The 18,181-nt window shown below is 45.6% G+C and overlaps 2 protein-coding genes across 5 annotated transcripts; one reads left to right on the forward strand and one right to left on the reverse strand.

Moving 5' to 3' along the window:
* Window positions 1-3,478: 3,478 nt before the first annotated feature.
* LOC137888257 (uncharacterized) lies at window positions 3,479-5,019 on the reverse strand. The gene is made up of 2 exons (XM_068731619.1): window positions 4,947-5,019; window positions 3,479-4,240 (listed from the first exon to the last, which is right to left on the reverse strand). The coding sequence occupies exon 2, from the start codon at window positions 4,235-4,237 to the stop codon at window positions 3,479-3,481; it is 759 nt and encodes a 252-aa protein (XP_068587720.1). The 5' UTR covers window positions 4,238-4,240; window positions 4,947-5,019.
* A 1,360-nt stretch (window positions 5,020-6,379) lies between these two features.
* Window positions 6,380-17,666, forward strand: LOC137888283 (scavenger receptor cysteine-rich type 1 protein M130-like). Of its 4 annotated transcripts, none has more exons than XM_068731653.1 (18): window positions 6,380-6,519; window positions 7,550-7,582; window positions 7,705-7,989; window positions 8,370-8,684; window positions 8,778-9,062; window positions 9,648-9,962; window positions 10,056-10,340; window positions 10,920-11,234; window positions 11,328-11,612; window positions 12,212-12,526; window positions 12,620-12,901; window positions 14,116-14,148; window positions 14,271-14,555; window positions 15,095-15,409; window positions 15,503-15,787; window positions 16,607-16,930; window positions 17,024-17,305; window positions 17,382-17,666. In XM_068731653.1, the coding sequence occupies exons 1-18, from the start codon at window positions 6,477-6,479 to the stop codon at window positions 17,420-17,422; spliced, it is 4,323 nt and encodes a 1,440-aa protein (XP_068587754.1). In that variant the 5' UTR covers window positions 6,380-6,476; the 3' UTR covers window positions 17,423-17,666. The 4 variants fall into 4 exon arrangements, with proteins under 4 accessions (XP_068587754.1, XP_068587757.1, XP_068587755.1 ...); XM_068731656.1 differs by having other exon boundaries at window positions 14,274-14,555; XM_068731654.1 differs by having other exon boundaries at window positions 8,781-9,062.
* The last annotated feature ends 515 nt before the right edge of the window (window positions 17,667-18,181 follow it).

Genomic DNA, 18,181 nt, shown 5'->3' on the forward strand with positions numbered 1-18,181 from the left:
ACAGAGGGCCCCAGTTTTCATCAGTGTTCTGGCGGGAGTTCTGCAGCCTCTTGGGAGCCACCGCCAGTCTGTCATCCGGGTACCACCCTCAATCTAATGGCCAGACTGAGAGGATGAACCAGGAGATGGAGACGGCCCTCCGGTGTATGGTTTCACAGAACCCATCCTCTTGGTCCCAGCATCTGTTGTGGGTGGAATATGCCCACAACACCCTGACCAGCTCCGCCACCGGTTTGTCTCCTTTCCAGTGTGCCTACGGTTACCAGCCTCCTCTCTTCCCAGCCCTGGAAGGGGAAGCCTCTTGCCCTTCAGTTCAAGCCTTCATCCGTCGCTGTCGTCGGACCTGGGCCCGTGCTAGGGCCTCCCTCCTGAAGGCGGCAGACCGGTACTCCTCAGCAGCCAACCGTCGTCGCTCTCAAGCTCCAGAGTACCAGGTGGGCCAGAAGGTTTGGCTCTCCACCCGTGACCTTCCCTTGCGTGTGGAATCCAACAAGCTGGCTCCCAAGTTTGTCGGGCCCTTCGCCATCGAGAAGGTCATCAGCCCGGTGGCAGTCCGGCTCAAGCTCCCTCGGTCTATGCGAGTGCACCCGACATTCCATGTGTCCAAGGTCAAGCCGGTCAGCGAGAGCCCGCTGGTGCCTGCTGCTCCACCCCCACCCCCCCCCTCGCCTCATTGAAGGGGGACTCATCTATGCAGTGCGCCGCATCATCCGCTCTCGCCGACGTGGAAGGGGCTGCCAGTACCTCGTCGACTGGGAGGGCTACGGTCCGGAGGAAAGATCCTGGGTTCCTGCTCAACACATTGTGGACCGGGGTCTCATCCGAGACTTTCACCAGCAACATCCGGACCAGCCCTCCCTCAGCAACATCGGCAGGGGCCGTCGCCATAGGACACCTGCTGCTGGGCCTTCCACTGCCCCGGACCAGTGGGAGGACTCCCTGTCTGAGGAGGAGGCAGTGGACCCGCCGGCGAACTCGCCTTCCTCACAGCCTGAGGATGGAGAGTTCTCGGGTTCTCCCGAGTTTTAGCCCGCCTTCCAATTCCCCCTCCTCCCACCCTGGTTCCTTGGACTTGTTTTGGGGACGTCAGGGGCCGTCCCTTGAAGGGGGGGTTCTGTCACAGTTCAGTCATCCAGCCATCAGTAATTTTCCATTGATCCTGCCTCTGCCCCACTCAACCTGTCAGCCACGCCCACCTCGTCAGTTCACTCCACTCACCTGTGCACACAGCTGCCTCTCATCACATGCAATCAGCCCAGCATATAGTCACCAGCTCCACACTCACTCCTTTGCCAGATTGTTCTTTGCCATGCGAGTCTTTCCAGCGTTCTCCTGCCTGTCTTCCCGGTACCGACCTCGCCTGTCCCTGATTCCCTGCTTCATCTGCCTCCTGGTTATTCGACCTAGCCTTCCGTCCCTGACCAAGAACTTTGCCTCTCCTCTCCTGATTCCTGTTTGCCGGTTTCTAAACCGTTTGCCTGTCTGCCGGAGTCTAAGTAAAACGTTGAACTTTCTACCTCTGTCTTCTGAGTCCTTTGTACTGCAATTGGGTCCATACACCACCCGTTACAGAAAGTGTACGCCTCTTTGAGCTTCTGGAGATCAGCCCGGTCCACCGCGAGGAAGGCTGCAGAGAGGAACTGGCAAAAGGAGCCGTAGAGGCTGTGGTGCTGTGAGACGCACTCCCTGGTGAAGCGCCGCATACGATGGAACAAGTCTAACTTCATAGTTGTGTCCTCGTTGTATTTGGTCCTTGAGGCGCTGGTGTTGGCCAGGTTTCCAGAGGTCGCCTCTGCCACAATTGCCTCTGAGGTCCTCCAGCAGTCCCACAAAACATGTTCCTGAGCTCCAGGGGGCAGGACCTTGAAGGCAGCACAGCAGTCCCTAAAACATAGGAAATAGATTCACACCTGAAAACATCTCATCATTTATTTTGTACAACTTCAGGCTAGTTATCTTTATGCTGCAAAATATATTAGTTAAGTTTTCCATCTATTTGTGTTTTTTGTTGTTTGGACTACGAACAAGAAGAGTCAGTTACACCAATAACTGAACAATAAAATAATAAAGACCACAGTAAACAAAACTATATCTTGTACAAGTCAATAGAAACTAGTTCTTCATACCTGTCCACCCACTGGTAGCTGGCCTTCTCTACTCCAGCTGCAGTGTAGCGTTGACACAGCCCCTCATACATCGGATAAAGGGACCGATCGCACTCTGATTGCAGCATCACCCAGCTCAGGATCATCCAGTTCTCATTCATAATGGCGTAGGAAGACATGGTGCCGGACGACAGCACGACTTTCCTAGCCACTTTGCGGGTGTGATCTGACCTCAGTGCCTGTCCAAAGGTTCCCTGTAGCAGCAGAGTGAGGTGCTGCTCCTGCCGCTGATACTCACGGACCAGACAATCCACGAGGTAGTGTGAAGACATGGACACTCCACACCAGCCGTCAGCATCGGAGTATCCGCCGAGATCTGTGTCAGTAACTGCTGTGGTTAAAACAATGTCACAGAAATCCATACCTTCATCCAGGACAGTGTCTCTCTGTGTTTCCACAGGGGCAATATTCTGAGATGATGAATCTAAGAGAGTGAGATTCAAACAGGAAAGGCAAGTGACATATACACATTAAAACATGAGTAATATACACTCTATAACTTAGATTAGATTGTAAAAGGAGATACACTGCTAGTATAGGAGGACTACATACTTTGCCTCAACACATTGGGAGCTTGTTCTTCTATCCCGAGCTGTGGGGCGAGGGCGAGCAGCTGAGGAGGGACCGGCAGCGGAGCCTTCGCTGTGGGATTCAAAGAAAAACAAAGAAACGACACATAGTTTGAATGACATTCAGTAATGGTTGAACGTGAGGAGTGAACTAATATAATTACCTTTTACTGAAGCATTAGTCACAAGGGGCTCGTCTGGCTCAGCAGGTCTGGTAAAGCACAGAAACAATATCAATATATAGTTAGCACACAACCTGTCAATCAAAGATGTGGCATGTTAACCTACAATATATATCTAAACAACGTTTTTCACATGCCAAATCCTGGAATGATAGTCTAAAAAAAGCATGCAAAAAAGGAAAACACTTACCATCATCGCTGACATGTTAAGTCCTTACGTTAGTGGGAATGTGATAGAACACAGGCATCAGAACAGACCAGAACACGGCCAACACAACAAACTATTTGAAAGAGAATAGTAATGGCAGAATTCTGCCTCCACACTGATGGAGAAAGACCTGTTGATGGAGACACAGCCGGGGCTCTGGAGACTGAAAGCACAGGCCACATGTTAAACATGTACAGTACAACTTAAAAGAACTCCGTTTGTTAAAGTAGATCCACTTACTTAGTCCAGTGTCATATTTAGATGGAGACAGATTTAACATCTCTCTCTCCAGCTCCTCATCCTCCTCCATTACTAGGAGATGAAACAATAACATTCATTGTTGTGTTTGGTACATTAAATGTTCACATCAAATCTGTATTTGGATGTTTTTGTGAGCTGACCTAGAGTTGTAGATGTCGGCGTGGCACTAGCTGGGGTAGCGGACACGTCTGCAGGTGGTGGACAGGACTCAGCCCTCTGCTGCTTGAGGATGTACTGCTGCAGGTTAAACATCCTGCTGTTTTTGATGCACTTCACTCCTAAAATGAAGGCAGCATAACCATCAGCCCTGCTCTCCCAGATCTGCTTCCAGGTGTCCTTGGCCCTGGTTCCAAAGCCAACAATAGTGTCACCCTCTGATGCCACTGCTGGAGCAGGCTTCCTTGAGAATAGGTACTCCCTGAGGTCCTCAATTTCCTGGAAGCTCCTGCTATAGTCCAGAAATGACAGCAGGCTGTCCTTACTGTTCCCTTGGGGGTTGAAAGTCCCATCTCTCTCCTCTTCTTCTACCTTTTTCATCAGGTAGATGGTGTAGCCAATATCGTTTTCAAGAAGCCATCTGAATAGTTTACCCTTGTATTTACCAAACTGCAGCACGTACTCCCCCATCACCTCCTGTCGGTCTGACACATCGCCTCCCCGCTGAAGGACCACAGTGAGAGCGTTGGTCTTCACCAGATCATGTCTCTGAGCGGGAGACTTGTCCTGAAGCGATGGGTCTTTTTTAATCCTCATGGCCTCATCAGAGGGGTCCTGCCGCAGATGGCCCGATGGACGATTCCTGAACGACACCGCCGTCCTTCCTGGGAAGAAGTTGATGGACCTCTTCATCATCTCCTGTGCACAGCCAAACACAATGTAGTTTATATACAGAGCTCCTCACGTTAACGTTGATCAGTGTTTATAATAACTAGTTAACAGCATTATATATCACACGGACGGACAGACAGACAGACAGACAGACATATAGATAGACAGATAGATAGATAGACAGACAGACATATACATATAGATAGATAGATAGATAGATAGATAGATAGATATACATATAGATAGATATACATATAGATAGATATACATATAGATAGATAGATAGATAGATATACATATAGATAGATAGATAGATAGATAGATAGATAGATAGATAGATAGATAGATAGATAGATATACATATAGATAGATAGATAGATAGATAGATAGATAGATAGATAGATAGACATATAGATGGACAGACAGACAGACAGACAGACAGACGGACTGTGCACACCTTTCACAGCACTTGAAACCATAAGAGACATATAAAGTCGTATTTACCCATTCAAAATGAACACTGTTAATGCTGGAATAGAACGTTACATACATACAGCAAATGAACACAACGTCACATACGTAACCTAGATGTGCTAACGTTACGTTAGCGAACAACAAACCGAGTTACAACCTGACAATGCTAACAAAACGTAAACAAACTATAAACACAGTTTACCCACAAATACAAGTGAGAAGCGTTCATGTAGTACTAGAAACAATGAGCCGTACTTACGTTTGATATGTCTGTTTGTCCGAAGATAGAGCCGTGATAAAACTCCGTGTAAAGGTTGTTTACTGTATCTGTGTGATGCTGGGACGTCTGTCACTCAAAGGGGAAAACAAGGGTCTCCTTACTGGTATGGAAGGTGAGAAACAGCGCCCCCAAAATCCCGCTTGTGGCCAAAGATATATGACACCCGTAGTGATAAGAACTACCATAGAGAATGAATGGGAAAAGTTAAGAGAGTTAAGCCTCACTATTTTCGGCTCCCGCGCGAAGGGTCCCCGGTTCGAAACCGGGCGGAAACATTAATTATTCTTTTCAACACATTTATAATTATCTATCGAGCTTTTAATTCAACTTACTATTTACTCGAAAAGTCGTTAAAATGCTTCGAAAACACTGAAGACAACAAAGAGACAGTAAATATAAACCTGCTTAATGCTGACAAACCTCTTCAATGACAAAGAGAGGAAAGGAAGACATGTTCAGTCTGCAGTAAAGAAACAAAAGCTTTATAACGTTTGTTAGCTCAGTTCTATTCAAACAGAAGCTTAATAGATGCTTACAAACGTCTCTGACAACAGAAACATGTTCTCCTGAACTCTCCTCGTTCACTCTCTACTTCTGATCACTGTGACTGTCATATACTTATGACCACTGAACGGGTTAGGGGGCGCTGTTTCCCCCTGAAGAAACCCCGTTTCACTTTAAATGACAGAACAATAAAGTTTTATGATCGACCAATGGTCGAAAACAAAAAAAGTACACAGTGAGAAGTACAATATGTCCCTTTGAGATGTAGTACAGTAAGAAGTACAATATGATGTAGTACAGTAAAAAGTACAATATGTACCTCTGCGTTTTACTAGCTATAATTTCTTTATCTAAAACACACTTTATAACTCAGAGTTTCCTCATTTAACAGATTTAATTTGAATCTTTTCAACTCTGCTACACATATATGACCAGTTTCCCCAGGGCCCCTGAACGCACCACGTCTCTCCATAATGTGGTGATGTCATTGAACATGTTTACATAAAGTAACGCTGGACTTTAAATCCAACATGATTGTAATGTAATGTAATGTAATGTAACATTACAGAAACATACGGAGCCGTGCAGGATATTCCCGGTGTACATGAATGCAACACCTTCACCCTGTTTCCGTAGTGTTGTGGTTTTCACGTTCCCCTAACACGTGAAAAGTCCCCGGTTCGAGACTGGGCGGAAACATAGTTTGCTTTTCCCACATGCTAAACTAAACAGATTTTTGTCAGACCAAAGTGAGAACAAGACACCAGAGTGAAGAAGTGTCTGATCCACTGGTCAGACTGGAAACATGGTGGACAGAAGAAGCTGATCATGTGAGAGAGACTCTTCTCTGTAAAACTAAAGCTCCACCTCTTCCTGTACGCAGATATACACCAAGGACAGCACACAGACACTCAGACGGGCAGAGAGACGGGCAGAGAGACGAACAGAGAGACGAACAGAGAGACAAACAGAGAGACAAACAGAGAGACGGTCTACCTGGAAATCATGGATCACCTGTTGATGCTGCTGCTGTTGCTGTGGAGCTCAGGTAGGAATTATTTAGAGATGATGTGTTTTATTACAATACTACTGTTGTATCTTTAAATCAGAGAACACACACACACACACACACACATACACATACACATACACACACATACACATACACACACACACACATACATAAACACAAGTTTCCTCTTAGTTTATTAAACGTGATGATGTTTCCTGAACTTTGTCAAATCGTACACATTCAAGTTAAAATCCAACATTTTAATCATATTTGTATTGTATTTGTAGTAAGTAAATATTCATGTAGTCAATGTATATTCAGTAATGGTCTCTGTGTGCAGTGTTTTATAGTGTTGGTGGTAGAGTCCTCCATAGATTCACACTCGTGACTAACAGACAGGAAGCGATGCAGCATGTGATCAGTGAGGCTGTTTGTAATCTGATATCAGCCTCACTGTTTCCTGTTCACTCTGCTACAGACGATCAGAGCAGCATTAAGTAACTGCTAATGCTGACTCAACATTTACTGATGCTGCTTCACATTAAAACACCTCAACAAGACAATCACAATGGGGGCTTTTATTGTGAAGCACTCACAGGAAACACAATGTATTCATCACTGAGTACTGAGAGAGCATCATGACTCACTGCCTCCGATTGGCTGAACCCTTTCAAACCGTTTTAAACCTTTTTCTGTGCTGCCTGATAATAATCATTATAATATGTTGTTATTATGTCTTCTTAACTTTGGACACTTCTCTTTTTAGCCCCTCCCCTCAGGCTGCTCTGACTTCAGAGGGAAGCCCTTGTTAATAAGAATAGAAATTAACAAAATAATTAATTTCTTGTTCAACATAAAGTTGCAAATAAATATGACCCTTTAATCTCCTCTTCTGTGATTGGCTGAAACAGAAGGAGATGTCTAAAACACAGTCTTGTTTTTAATGCAGGTTCAACTGTCTGAATATAAATGTAACAACATTACAATAAGTTTTTGATGAAAATTGCAAATACATTTCTACTTCTATTATATTTTCTTAAAACAACAAATGTGTCTATTTCTCCAGAACTCCAGGCTGAAGGAAATCACACTTCAACAGGTAAATAGAGAAATAAAAAAGAAATAAAGAACAAATGAAGCAGAACCAGCACTCAAGGTGTAGTTTGATATTTTATTAATTAAATTAATTTCTTTACTGACGACTCTCTTGTTTCTGTTCAGAAGCTGTCAGGTTGGTGGGAGGAGTCAGTCGCTGTGCAGGAACACTGGAGATGAAACATCAAGGAGACTGGAGACCAGTACATCACTATGACTGGACCATGAAGGAAGCAGCTGTTGTCTGTAGAGATCTGGACTGTGGCTCTGCTGTTTCTATTGGAGACAGAGAGGAGTCCTCAGATAGATCTGTGTGGTTGATCAAACGTCGCTGTGTTCAGTCTGGATCTGCTCTGAGGGATTGTTTAACATCAGATTCCTTTTCCATCACCCTGGATCTCACCTGCTCAGGTAAGCCCATCAGTGACAGTACTGCGCGCGCACACACACACACACACACACACACACACACACACACACACACACACACACACACACACACACACACACACACACACACACGCTTCTTTGGTTTCCACCATAACAGGCACCAATGACCTACTGGACACAACTTAGAGCAGCTCAGCTCAGCCGGGGGCTCGTCAGAATCTCCACACCGTCCTTCAGTCTGGACACTCCTTCAGGAGAGAGTCCAGCTCCATCTCTTCTAGATGTTAGGGATCATTTTATGAACACATTTATATTGTGGGTCACAGATCTTCTCAGAAATATAAGTCAGAATGATATTTAGTGTCTTGTGTCTTCTCTTCCATCTTCTATCATCTCTCCAGACTCTGTCAGGCTGGTGAATGGGACTAGTCTGTGCTCAGGCAGACTGGAGGTGAAGTCTAACCAGTCTAACCAGTGGTGGTCCTCAGTGTGTGAAGATGACTTTGACCAGCAGGATGCAGAGGTGGTCTGTCGGGAGCTTGGCTGTGGGTCTCCTTTAGTCCTCCAGGGGGCGCTCTATGGAGAAGTGGAGGCTCCAATGTGGACCAAAGAGTTCCAGTGTGGAGGCCATGAGTCTGCTCTGCTGGACTGTAGAAGCTCAGGCTCAGATAGAAACACCTGCTCACCTGGCAAAGCTGTTGGACTCACCTGCTCAGGTAGAAGAGGAGCTGCAGCTTTGATCTGGTTCATTTCTGTTCTACTGAAACTCACTTTGTTCTTTTACTGACGACTCTCTTGTTTCTGTTCAGAAGCTGTCAGGTTGGTCGGAGGAGTCAGTCGCTGTGCAGGAACACTGGAGATGAAACATCAAGGAGACTGGAGACCAGTACATCACTATTACTGGACCCTGAATACAGCAGCTGTTGTCTGTAGAGATCTGGACTGTGGCTCTGCTGTTTCTATCGGAGACAGAGAGGAGTCCTCACTGAGATCTGCGTGGTTGATCAAACGTCACTGTGTTCAGTCTGGATCTGCTCTGAGGGATTGTTTAATATCAGGATCCTCTTACTCCATCCTGGATCTCACCTGCTCAGGTAAGCCCATCAGTGACATCATCTATGACAGTAATGTATCCAGGTTGACACACACACACACACACACACACACACACACACACACACACACACACACACACACACACACACACACACATGCAGCAGCTAGAATGGCAGCAGACTTGTCTGGTGAGCTGCTGCCTCAGTAAATCAGGTGCTGAATGCACCAAGATATCTTTATATATGAAACCTCCATGTCTGCTGCTTCAGGAGTCCTCTGGGCCAAACACCAACCAACCTGAAAGGACTCCTCCTTCAGCTTCACAGCTTTCTTATTCACTGGTTTCCACCAGCAGCTTCTTTGGTTTCCACCATAACAGGCACCAATGACCTACTGGACACAACTTAGAGCAGCTCAGCTCAGCCGGGGGCTCGTCAGAATCTCCACACCGTCCTTCAGTCTGGACACTCCTTCAGGAGAGAGTCCAGCTCCATCTCTTCTAGATGTTAGGGATCATTTTATGAACACATTTATATTGTGGGTCACAGATCTTCTCAGAAATATAAGTCAGAATGATATTTAGTGTCTGGTGTCTTCTCTTTCATCTTCTATCATCTCTCCAGACTCTGTCAGGCTGGTGAATGGGACTAGTCTGTGCTCAGGCAGACTGGAGGTGAAGTCTAACCAGTCTAACCAGTGGTGGTCCTCAGTGTGTGAAGATGACTTTGACCAGCAGGATGCAGAGGTGGTCTGTCGGGAGCTTGGCTGTGGGGCTCCTTCAGTCCTCCAGGGTGCGCTCTATGGAGAAGTGGAGGCTCCAATGTGGACCAAAGAGTTCCAGTGTGGAGGCAATGAGTCTGCTCTGCTGGACTGTAGAAGCTCAGGCTCAGATAGAAACACCTGCTCACCTGGCAAAGCTGTTGGACTCACCTGCTCAGGTAGAAGAGGAGCTGCAGCTTTGATCTGGTTCATTTCTGTTCTACTGAAACTCACTTTGTTCTTTTACTGACGACTCTCTTGTTTCTGTTCAGAACCTGTCAGGTTGGTGGGAGGAGACAGTCGCTGTGATGGAACACTGGAGATGAAACATCAAGGAGACTGGAGACCAGTACGTCACTATGACTGGACCCTGAAGACAGCAGCTGTTGTCTGTAGAGATCTGGACTGTGGCTCTGCTGTTTCTATCGGAGACAGAGAGGAGTCCTCACTGAGATCTGTGTGGTTGATCAAACGTCACTGTGTTCAGTCTGGATCTGCTCTGAGGGATTGTTTAACATCAGATTCCTTTTCCTTCACCCTGGATCTCACCTGCTCAGGTAAGCCCATCAGTGACATCATCAGTGACAGTACTGTATACAGGTGGACACACACACACACACACACACACACACACACACACACACACACACACACACACACACACACACACACACACACATGCAGCAGCTAGAACTTGTCTGATGAGCTGCTGCCTCAGTAAATCAGGTGCTGAATGCACCAAGATATCTTTATATATGAAACCTCCATGTCTGCTGCTTCAGGAGTCCTCTAGGCCAAACACCAACCAGCCTGAAAGGACTCCTCCTTCAGCTTCACAGCTTTCTTATTCACTGGTTTCCACCAGCAGCTTCTTTGGTTTCCACCATAACAGGCACCAATGACCTACTGGACACAACTTAGAGCAGCTCAGCTCAGCCGGGGGCTCGTCAGAATCTCCACACCGTCCTTCAGTCTGGACACTCCTTCAGAAGAGAGTCCAGCTCCATCTCTTCTAGATGTTAGGGATCATTTTATGAACACATTTATATTGTGGGTCACAGATCGTCTCAGAAATATAAGTCAGAATGATATTTAGTGTCTTGTGTCTTCTCTTTCATCTTCTATCATCTCTCCAGACTCTGTCAGGCTGGTGAATGGGACTAGTCTGTGCTCAGGCAGACTGGAGGTGAAGTCTAACCAGTCTAACCAGTGGTGGTCCTCAGTGTGTGAAGATGACTTTGACCAGCAGGATGCAGAGGTGGTCTGTCGGGAGCTTGGCTGTGGGGCTCCTTTAGTCTTCCAGGGGGCGCTCTATGGAGAAGTGGAGGCTCCAATGTGGACCAAAGAGTTCCAGTGTGGAGGCCATGAGTCTGCTCTGCTGGACTGTAGAAGCTCAGGCTCAGATAGAAACACCTGCTCACCTGGCAAAGCTGTTGGACTCACCTGCTCAGGTAGAAGAGGAGCTGCAGCTTTGATCTGGTTCATTTCTGTTCTACTGAAACTCACTTTGTTCTTTTACTGACGACTCCCTTGTTTCTGTTCAGAAACTGTCAGGTTGGTGGGAGGAGTCAGTCGCTGTGCAGGAACACTGGAGGTGAAACATCAAGGAGACTGGAGACCAGTACATCACTATGACTGGACCCTGAATACAGCAGCTGTTGTCTGTAGAGATCTGGACTGTGGCTCTGCTGTTTCTATCGGAGACAGAGAGGAGTCCTCACTGAGATCTCTGTGGTTCATCAAACGTCGCTGTGTTCAGTCTGGATCTGCTCTGAGGGATTGTTTAATATCAGGTTCCTCTTACTCCATCCTGGATCTCACCTGCTCAGGTAAGCCCATCAGTGACATCATCTATGACAGTAATGCATCCAGGTGGACACACACACACACACACACACACACACACACACACACACACACACACACACACACACACACACACACACACACACACACACACATGCAGCAGCTAGAATGGCAGCAGACTTGTCTGGTGAGCTGCTGCCTCAGTAAATCAGGTGCTGAATGCACCAAGATATCTTTATATATGAAACCTCCATGTCTGCTGCTTCAGGAGTCCTCTGGGCCAAACACCAACCAACCTGAAAGGACTCCTCCTTCAGCTTCACAGCTTTCTTATTCACTGGTTTCCACCAGCAGCTTCTTTGGTTTCCACCATAACAGGCACCAATGACCTACTGGACACAACTTAGAGCAGCTCAGCTCAGCCGGGGGCTCGTCAGAATCTCCACACCGTCCTTCAGTCTGGACACTCCTTCAGGAGAGAGTCCAGCTCCATCTCTTCTAGATGTTAGGGATCATTTTATGAACACATTTATATTGTGGGTCACAGATCTTCTCAGAAATATAAGTCAGAATGATATTTAGTGTCTGGTGTCTTCTCTTTCATCTTCTATCATCTCTCCAGACTCTGTCAGGCTGGTGAATGGGACTAGTCTGTGCTCAGGCAGACTGGAGGTGAAGTCTAACCAGTCTAACCAGTGGTGGTCCTCAGTGTGTGAAGATGACTTTGACCAGCAGGATGCAGAGGTGGTCTGTCGGGAGCTTGGCTGTGGGGCTCCTTCAGTCCTCCAGGGTGCGCTCTATGGAGAAGTGGAGGCTCCAATGTGGACCAAAGAGTTCCAGTGTGGAGGCAATGAGTCTGCTCTGCTGGACTGTAGAAGCTCAGGCTCAGATAGAAACACCTGCTCACCTGGCAAAGCTGTTGGACTCACCTGCTCAGGTAGAAGAGGAGCTGCAGCTTTGATCTGGTTCATTTCTGTTCTACTGAAACTCACTTTGTTCTTTTACTGACAACTCTCTTGTTTCTGTTCAGAACCTGTCAGGTTGGTGGGAGGAGACAGTCGCTGTGATGGAACTCTGGAGATGAAACGAGGAGACTGGAGACCAGTACATGACTCTGACTGGACCATGAAGGAAGCAGATGTTGTCTGTAGAGATCTGGACTGTGGCTCTGCTGTTTCTATCAGACGGAGATTGGAGTCCTCAGAGAGATCTGCGTGGAGGATCAACCCTCCCTGTAATCAGTCTGGATCTGCTCTGAGAGATTGTTTAACATCAGAATCCTCTTCCTCCATCGTGGATCTCACCTGCTCAGGTAAGCCCATCAGTGACATCATCTATGACATCATCTCTGACAGCAATGTTTTCAGTTTGTTCCTTCCTCTGTCACAGTGACAGTCAGTGGGTTTCCAGGACAACGACATCCTGTGTAGAGAGGTGGGCTTGTTTCTGGAAGCTTCAAAGCCTCCATAGACTGCTGAGCTCCACCTGAGAGGACACACACAAACACACACACACACACACACACAAACACACACACACACATACACATACACATACACACACACACACACACACACACACACACACACACACACACACACACACACACACACACACACATAAACACAAGTTTCCTCTTAGTTTATTAAACGTGATGATGTTTCCTGAACTTTGTAAAATCGTACACATTCAAGTTAAAATCCAACATTTTAATCAAATCATAAGTTATTGATTATATTTGTAGTAAGTAAATATTCATGTAGTTAATGTATATTCAGTAATGGTCTCTGTGTGCAGTGTTTTATAGTGTTGGTGGTAGAGTCCTCCATAGATTCACACTCGTGACTAACAGACAGGAAGCGATGCAGCATGTGATCAGTGAGGCTGTTTGTAATCTGATATCAGCCTCACTGTTTCCTGTTCACTCTGCTACAGACGATCAGAGCAGCATTAAGTAACTGCTAATGCTGACTCAACATTTACTGATGCTGCTTCACATTAAAACACCTCAACAAGACAATCACAATGGGGGCTTTTATTGTGAAGCACTCACAGGAAACACAATGTATTCATCACTGAGTACTGAGAGAGCATCATGACTCACTGCCTCTGATTGGCAGAACCCTTTTAAACCCTTTTAAACCTTTTTCTGTGCTGCCTGATGATAATCATTATAATATGTTGTTATTATGTCTTCTTAACTTTGGACACTTCTATTTTTAGCCCCTCCCCTCAGGCTGCTCTGACTTCAGAGGGAAGCCCTTGTTAATAAGAATAGAAATTAACAAAATAATACATTTCTTGGTTGACATAAAGTTAGAAAAAAATATGACCCTTTAATCTCCTCTTCTGTGATTGGCTGAAACAGAAGGAGATGTCTAAAACACAGTCTTGTTTTTTAATGCAGGTTCAACTGTCTGAATATAAATGTAACAACATTACAATACATTTTTGATGAAAATTGCAAATACATTTCTACTTCTATTATATTTACTTAAAACAACAAATATGTGTCTATTTCTCCAGAACTCCAGGCTGAAGGAAATCACACTTCAACAGGTAAATAGAGAAATAAAAAAGAAATAAAGAACCAATGAAGCAGAACCAGCACTCAAGGTGTAGTTTGATATTTTATTAATTAAATTAATTTCTTTACTGACGACTCTCTTGTTTCTGTTCAGAAGCTGTCAGGTTGGTGGGAGGAGTCAGTCGCTGTGCAGGAACACTGGAGATGAAACATCATGGAGACTGGAGACCAGCACATCACTATGACTGGAGCATGAAGGAAGCAGCTGTTGTCTGTAGAGATCTGGACTGTGGCTCTGCTGTTTCTATCGGAGACAGAGAGGAGTCCTCAGATAGATCTGTGTGGTTGATCGACTCTCAATGTGTTTACTCTGGATCTGCTCTGAGGGATTGTTTAACATCCGATTCCTTTTCCTTCACCCTGGATCTCACCTGCTCAGGTAAGCCCATCAGTGACATCATCTATGACATCATCTATGACAGTAATGCATCCAGGTGGACACACACACACATGCAGCAGCTAGAATGGCAGCAGACTTATCTGGTGAGCTGCTGCCTCAGTAAATCAGGTGCTGAATGCACCAAGATATCTTTATATATTAAACCTCCATGTCTGCTGCTTCAGGAGTCCTCTGGGCCAAACACCAACCAGCCTGAAAGGACTCCTCCTTCAGCTTCACAGCTTTCTTATTCACTGGTTTCCACCAGCAGCTTCTTTGGTTTCCACCATAACAGGCACCAATGACCTACTGGACACAACTTAGAGCAGCTCAGCTCAGCCGGGGGCTCGTCAGAATCTCCACACCGTCCTTCAGTCTGGACACTCCTTCAGGAGAGAGTCCAGCTCCATCTCTTCTAGATGTTAGGGATCATTTTATGAACACATTTATATTGTGGGTCACAGATCTTCTCAGAAATATAAGTCAGAATGATATTTAGTGTCTGGTGTCTTCTATTTCATCTTCTATCATCTCTCCAGACTCTGTCAGGCTGGTGAATGGGACTAGTCTGTGCTCAGGCAGACTGGAGGTGAAGTCTAACCAGTCTAACCAGTGGTGGTCCTCAGTGTGTGAAGATGACTTTGACCAGCAGGATGCAGAGGTGGTCTGTCGGGAGCTTGGCTGTGGGGCTCCTTCAGTCCTCCAGAGGGCGCTCTATGGAGAAGTGGAGGCTCCAATGTGGACCAAAGAGTTCCAGTGTGGAGGCAATGAGTCTGCTCTGCTGGACTGTAGAAGCTCAGGCTCAGATAGAAACACCTGCTCACCTGGCAAAGCTGTTGGACTCACCTGCTCAGGTAGAAGAGGAGCTGCAGCTTTGATCTGGTTCATTTCTGTTCTACTGAAACTCACTTTGTTCTTTTACTGACGACTCTCTTGTTTCTGTTCAGAACCTGTCAGGTTGGTGAGAGGAGTCAGTCGCTGTGCAGGAACACTGGAGGTGAAACATCTAGCAGACTGGAGACCAGTACTACACTCTGGCTGGACCATGAAGGAAGCAGCTGTTGCCTGTAGAAATCTGGACTGTGGCTCTGTTGTTTCTGTCAGAGAGAGAAAGGAGTACTCATGGAGAGATGTGTGGTTTATCCACTATAACTGTGTTCACTCTGGATTTACTCTGAGAGATTGTGTAACATCAGCCTCCTCTTCCTCAATCGTGGATCTCACCTGCTCAGGTAAGCCCATCAGTGACATCATGTATGTGTCAGTCTACTTCCTATGTTCTGGTCCAGTCCCTCTCTAACTACATCCTGGGAATCTGTCTCTAAAACACTCTCTGAGGTGGCTCTATCCCTTCATGAGTCTTCACCTGTCTCTTCCTTATTCGGTGTAACATTAGATTCTCCATTGTCTGCTTTCAAACGTGACTTCTTTGCATGTTTAACTCTACTGGCTCAGCACCTGGTGTTGCTGAAGTGGAGACATGTTTCTTCATCAAGTTCAAGGCACATCTTCTGAGGTGTGGGGAGATCTGTCACAAACACTGAATCCAGAAGCCACTGGTAGTCCTCTAGTTGTGCATCTTCTACATGTGATGAAAGATTCAGAAAGTCTCAGTGAATGTCAACAACAATGTTCCTCTGATCAGCATCTTACATCAGTGTGCAGCAGTAGGTCTCTGTGTTCTAAGCCCTTCTCCTCCAAGTGAGTCCAGAATACCATTCTCTGTAGAGTCCTGGTCCCTACAGAACTCTTAATCTTCAAGGCAACATCTCTCCCTTCTTTCATGTTGAACATCTTCACCACAACGCTTGCTGCTGAAGTCTACATGATAATAAAGGAAGTAGAGGAACATTCTCTCTGTTAGCACAACATGATGAACCCAGTAGCATTAATCCGTCTCTGAGCTTCTGAGCTCCGTTTCATAATGCAGCTCCAAAGTGCCCTACTTTGGTAAGACCACCTTCTCTGAATCATTGTTTCATGACATCTTGTTATTTAGTGTCTGGTGTCTCTTCTCTCTCTCTCTCTTTCATCTTCTATCATCTCTCCAGACTCTGTCAGGCTGGTGAATGGGACTAGTCTGTGCTCAGGCAGACTGGAGGTGAAGTCTAAGCAGCCTAACCAGTCTAATCAGCGGTGGTCCTCAGTGTGTGAAGATGACTTTGACCAGCAGGATGCAGAGGTGGTCTGTAGGGAGCTTGGCTGTGGGGCTCCTTCAGTCCTCCAGAGGGCGCTCTATGGAGAAGTGGAGGCTCCAATGTGGACCAAAGAGTTCCAGTGTGGGGGCCATGAGTCTGCTCTCCTGGACTGTAGAAGCTCAGGCTCAGATAGAAACACCTGCTCACCTGGCAAAGCTGTTGGACTCACCTGCTCAGGTAGAAGAGGAGCTGCAGCTTTGATCTGGTTCATTTTTGTTCTACTGAAACTCACTTTGTTCTTTTGCTGACGACTCTCTTGTTTCTGTTCAGAACCTGTCAGGTTGCTGAGAGGAGCCAGTCGCTGTGCAGGAACTCTGGAGATGAAACAAAGAGAATGGAGACCAGTAGATGGCTATCTCTGGACCATGAAGGAAGCAGATGTTGTCTGTAGAGAGCTGGACTGTGGCTCTGCTGTTTCTATCATACACAGAGAGAAGTCCTCAAAGAGATCTGTGTGGAGGGTCTACTCTGACTGTGTTCGGTCTGGATCTGCTCTGAGGGATTGTTTAGCATCATCTTCCTCTTCCTCCATCGTGGATCTCACCTGCTCAGGTAAGCCCATCAGTGACATCATCTATGACATCATCTCTGACAGCAATGTTTTCAGTTTGTTCCTTCCTCTTTACAGTGACAGTCAGTGGGTTTCCAGGACAACGACATCCTGTGTAGAGAGGTGGGCTTGTTTCTGGAAGCTTCAAAGCCTCCATAGACTGCTGAGCTCCACCTGAGAGGACACACCTGTCTGTCTGTCTGTCTGTCTGTCAGACCTGTGACATCACATCCTTATTCAGGGTCCATCTTGTTCAATGGAGGGTAAATGTGAACTTTCATCATCTCTCTGTGTCTACAGACCTGCTGCTTCAACCAATCATCTCTGTGTCAAAAACAAATTTAATAAAGGATTTTGCTTAAATCATGAGTTTTTGGCTTGATTTTGCAATTAATGAAATTTCCTTTTTCATCAAGATTTTTCTTATTTTTTACCTCATGAATTTACAATATTATGTAATTAAGGATTTTGCTTATTTTTACAACTAAAGATTATTCTTATTCATAATTGTGTTTTGCTTATTTCATAAGTGTTCTTAATTTCTTAATATGTGCAAAAGATCAGTTTTCATGTGTTCACACACAGAGAGATGAAATTCATGAAGATCACTGTGATACATGTATCTCTATCATCGCTGTTCAAAGAAAACTAAACACTTTAATAAACTATGAAACTGTGAATGAGCTGAATCTAACAGACAGTTTACTGTAATAATCAGATTGTGAGTCATAACCAAAGCCTCGACATCTTCCTCTCTGGAAAATGTAAAAAGATGTTATTTCCTGTTTAGCACACTGAGATATGAATGTGACTTTTCCTTAGATATGTATTCAAAATAACAGATATATGAGGTCTCATCATTTTAAGAATTGTACAAT

This window comes from Cebidichthys violaceus, unplaced genomic scaffold, assembly GCF_023349555.1.
Source record: "Cebidichthys violaceus isolate CVI_PGR_0920_01 unplaced genomic scaffold, fCebVio1.0.p SCAF_53, whole genome shotgun sequence".
NCBI lineage: Eukaryota > Metazoa > Chordata > Actinopteri > Perciformes > Stichaeidae > Cebidichthys > Cebidichthys violaceus.

Excerpts from the sequence above, each read along its gene's own strand:
- LOC137888257 (XM_068731619.1), bottom strand. The coding sequence starts at position 4,237 with ATGATGAAGAGGTCCATCAACTTCTTCCCAGGAAGGACGGCGGTGTCG.
- LOC137888283 (XM_068731653.1), top strand. The coding sequence starts at position 6,477 with ATGGATCACCTGTTGATGCTGCTGCTGTTGCTGTGGAGCTCAG. Across the intron at positions 10,341-10,919 it reads CCTGGATCTCACCTGCTCAG|ACTCTGTCAGGCTGGTGAAT; the intron begins GTAAGCCCATCA and ends TCATCTCTCCAG. Across the intron at positions 12,527-12,619 it reads TGTTGGACTCACCTGCTCAG|AACCTGTCAGGTTGGTGGGA; the intron begins GTAGAAGAGGAG and ends GTTTCTGTTCAG.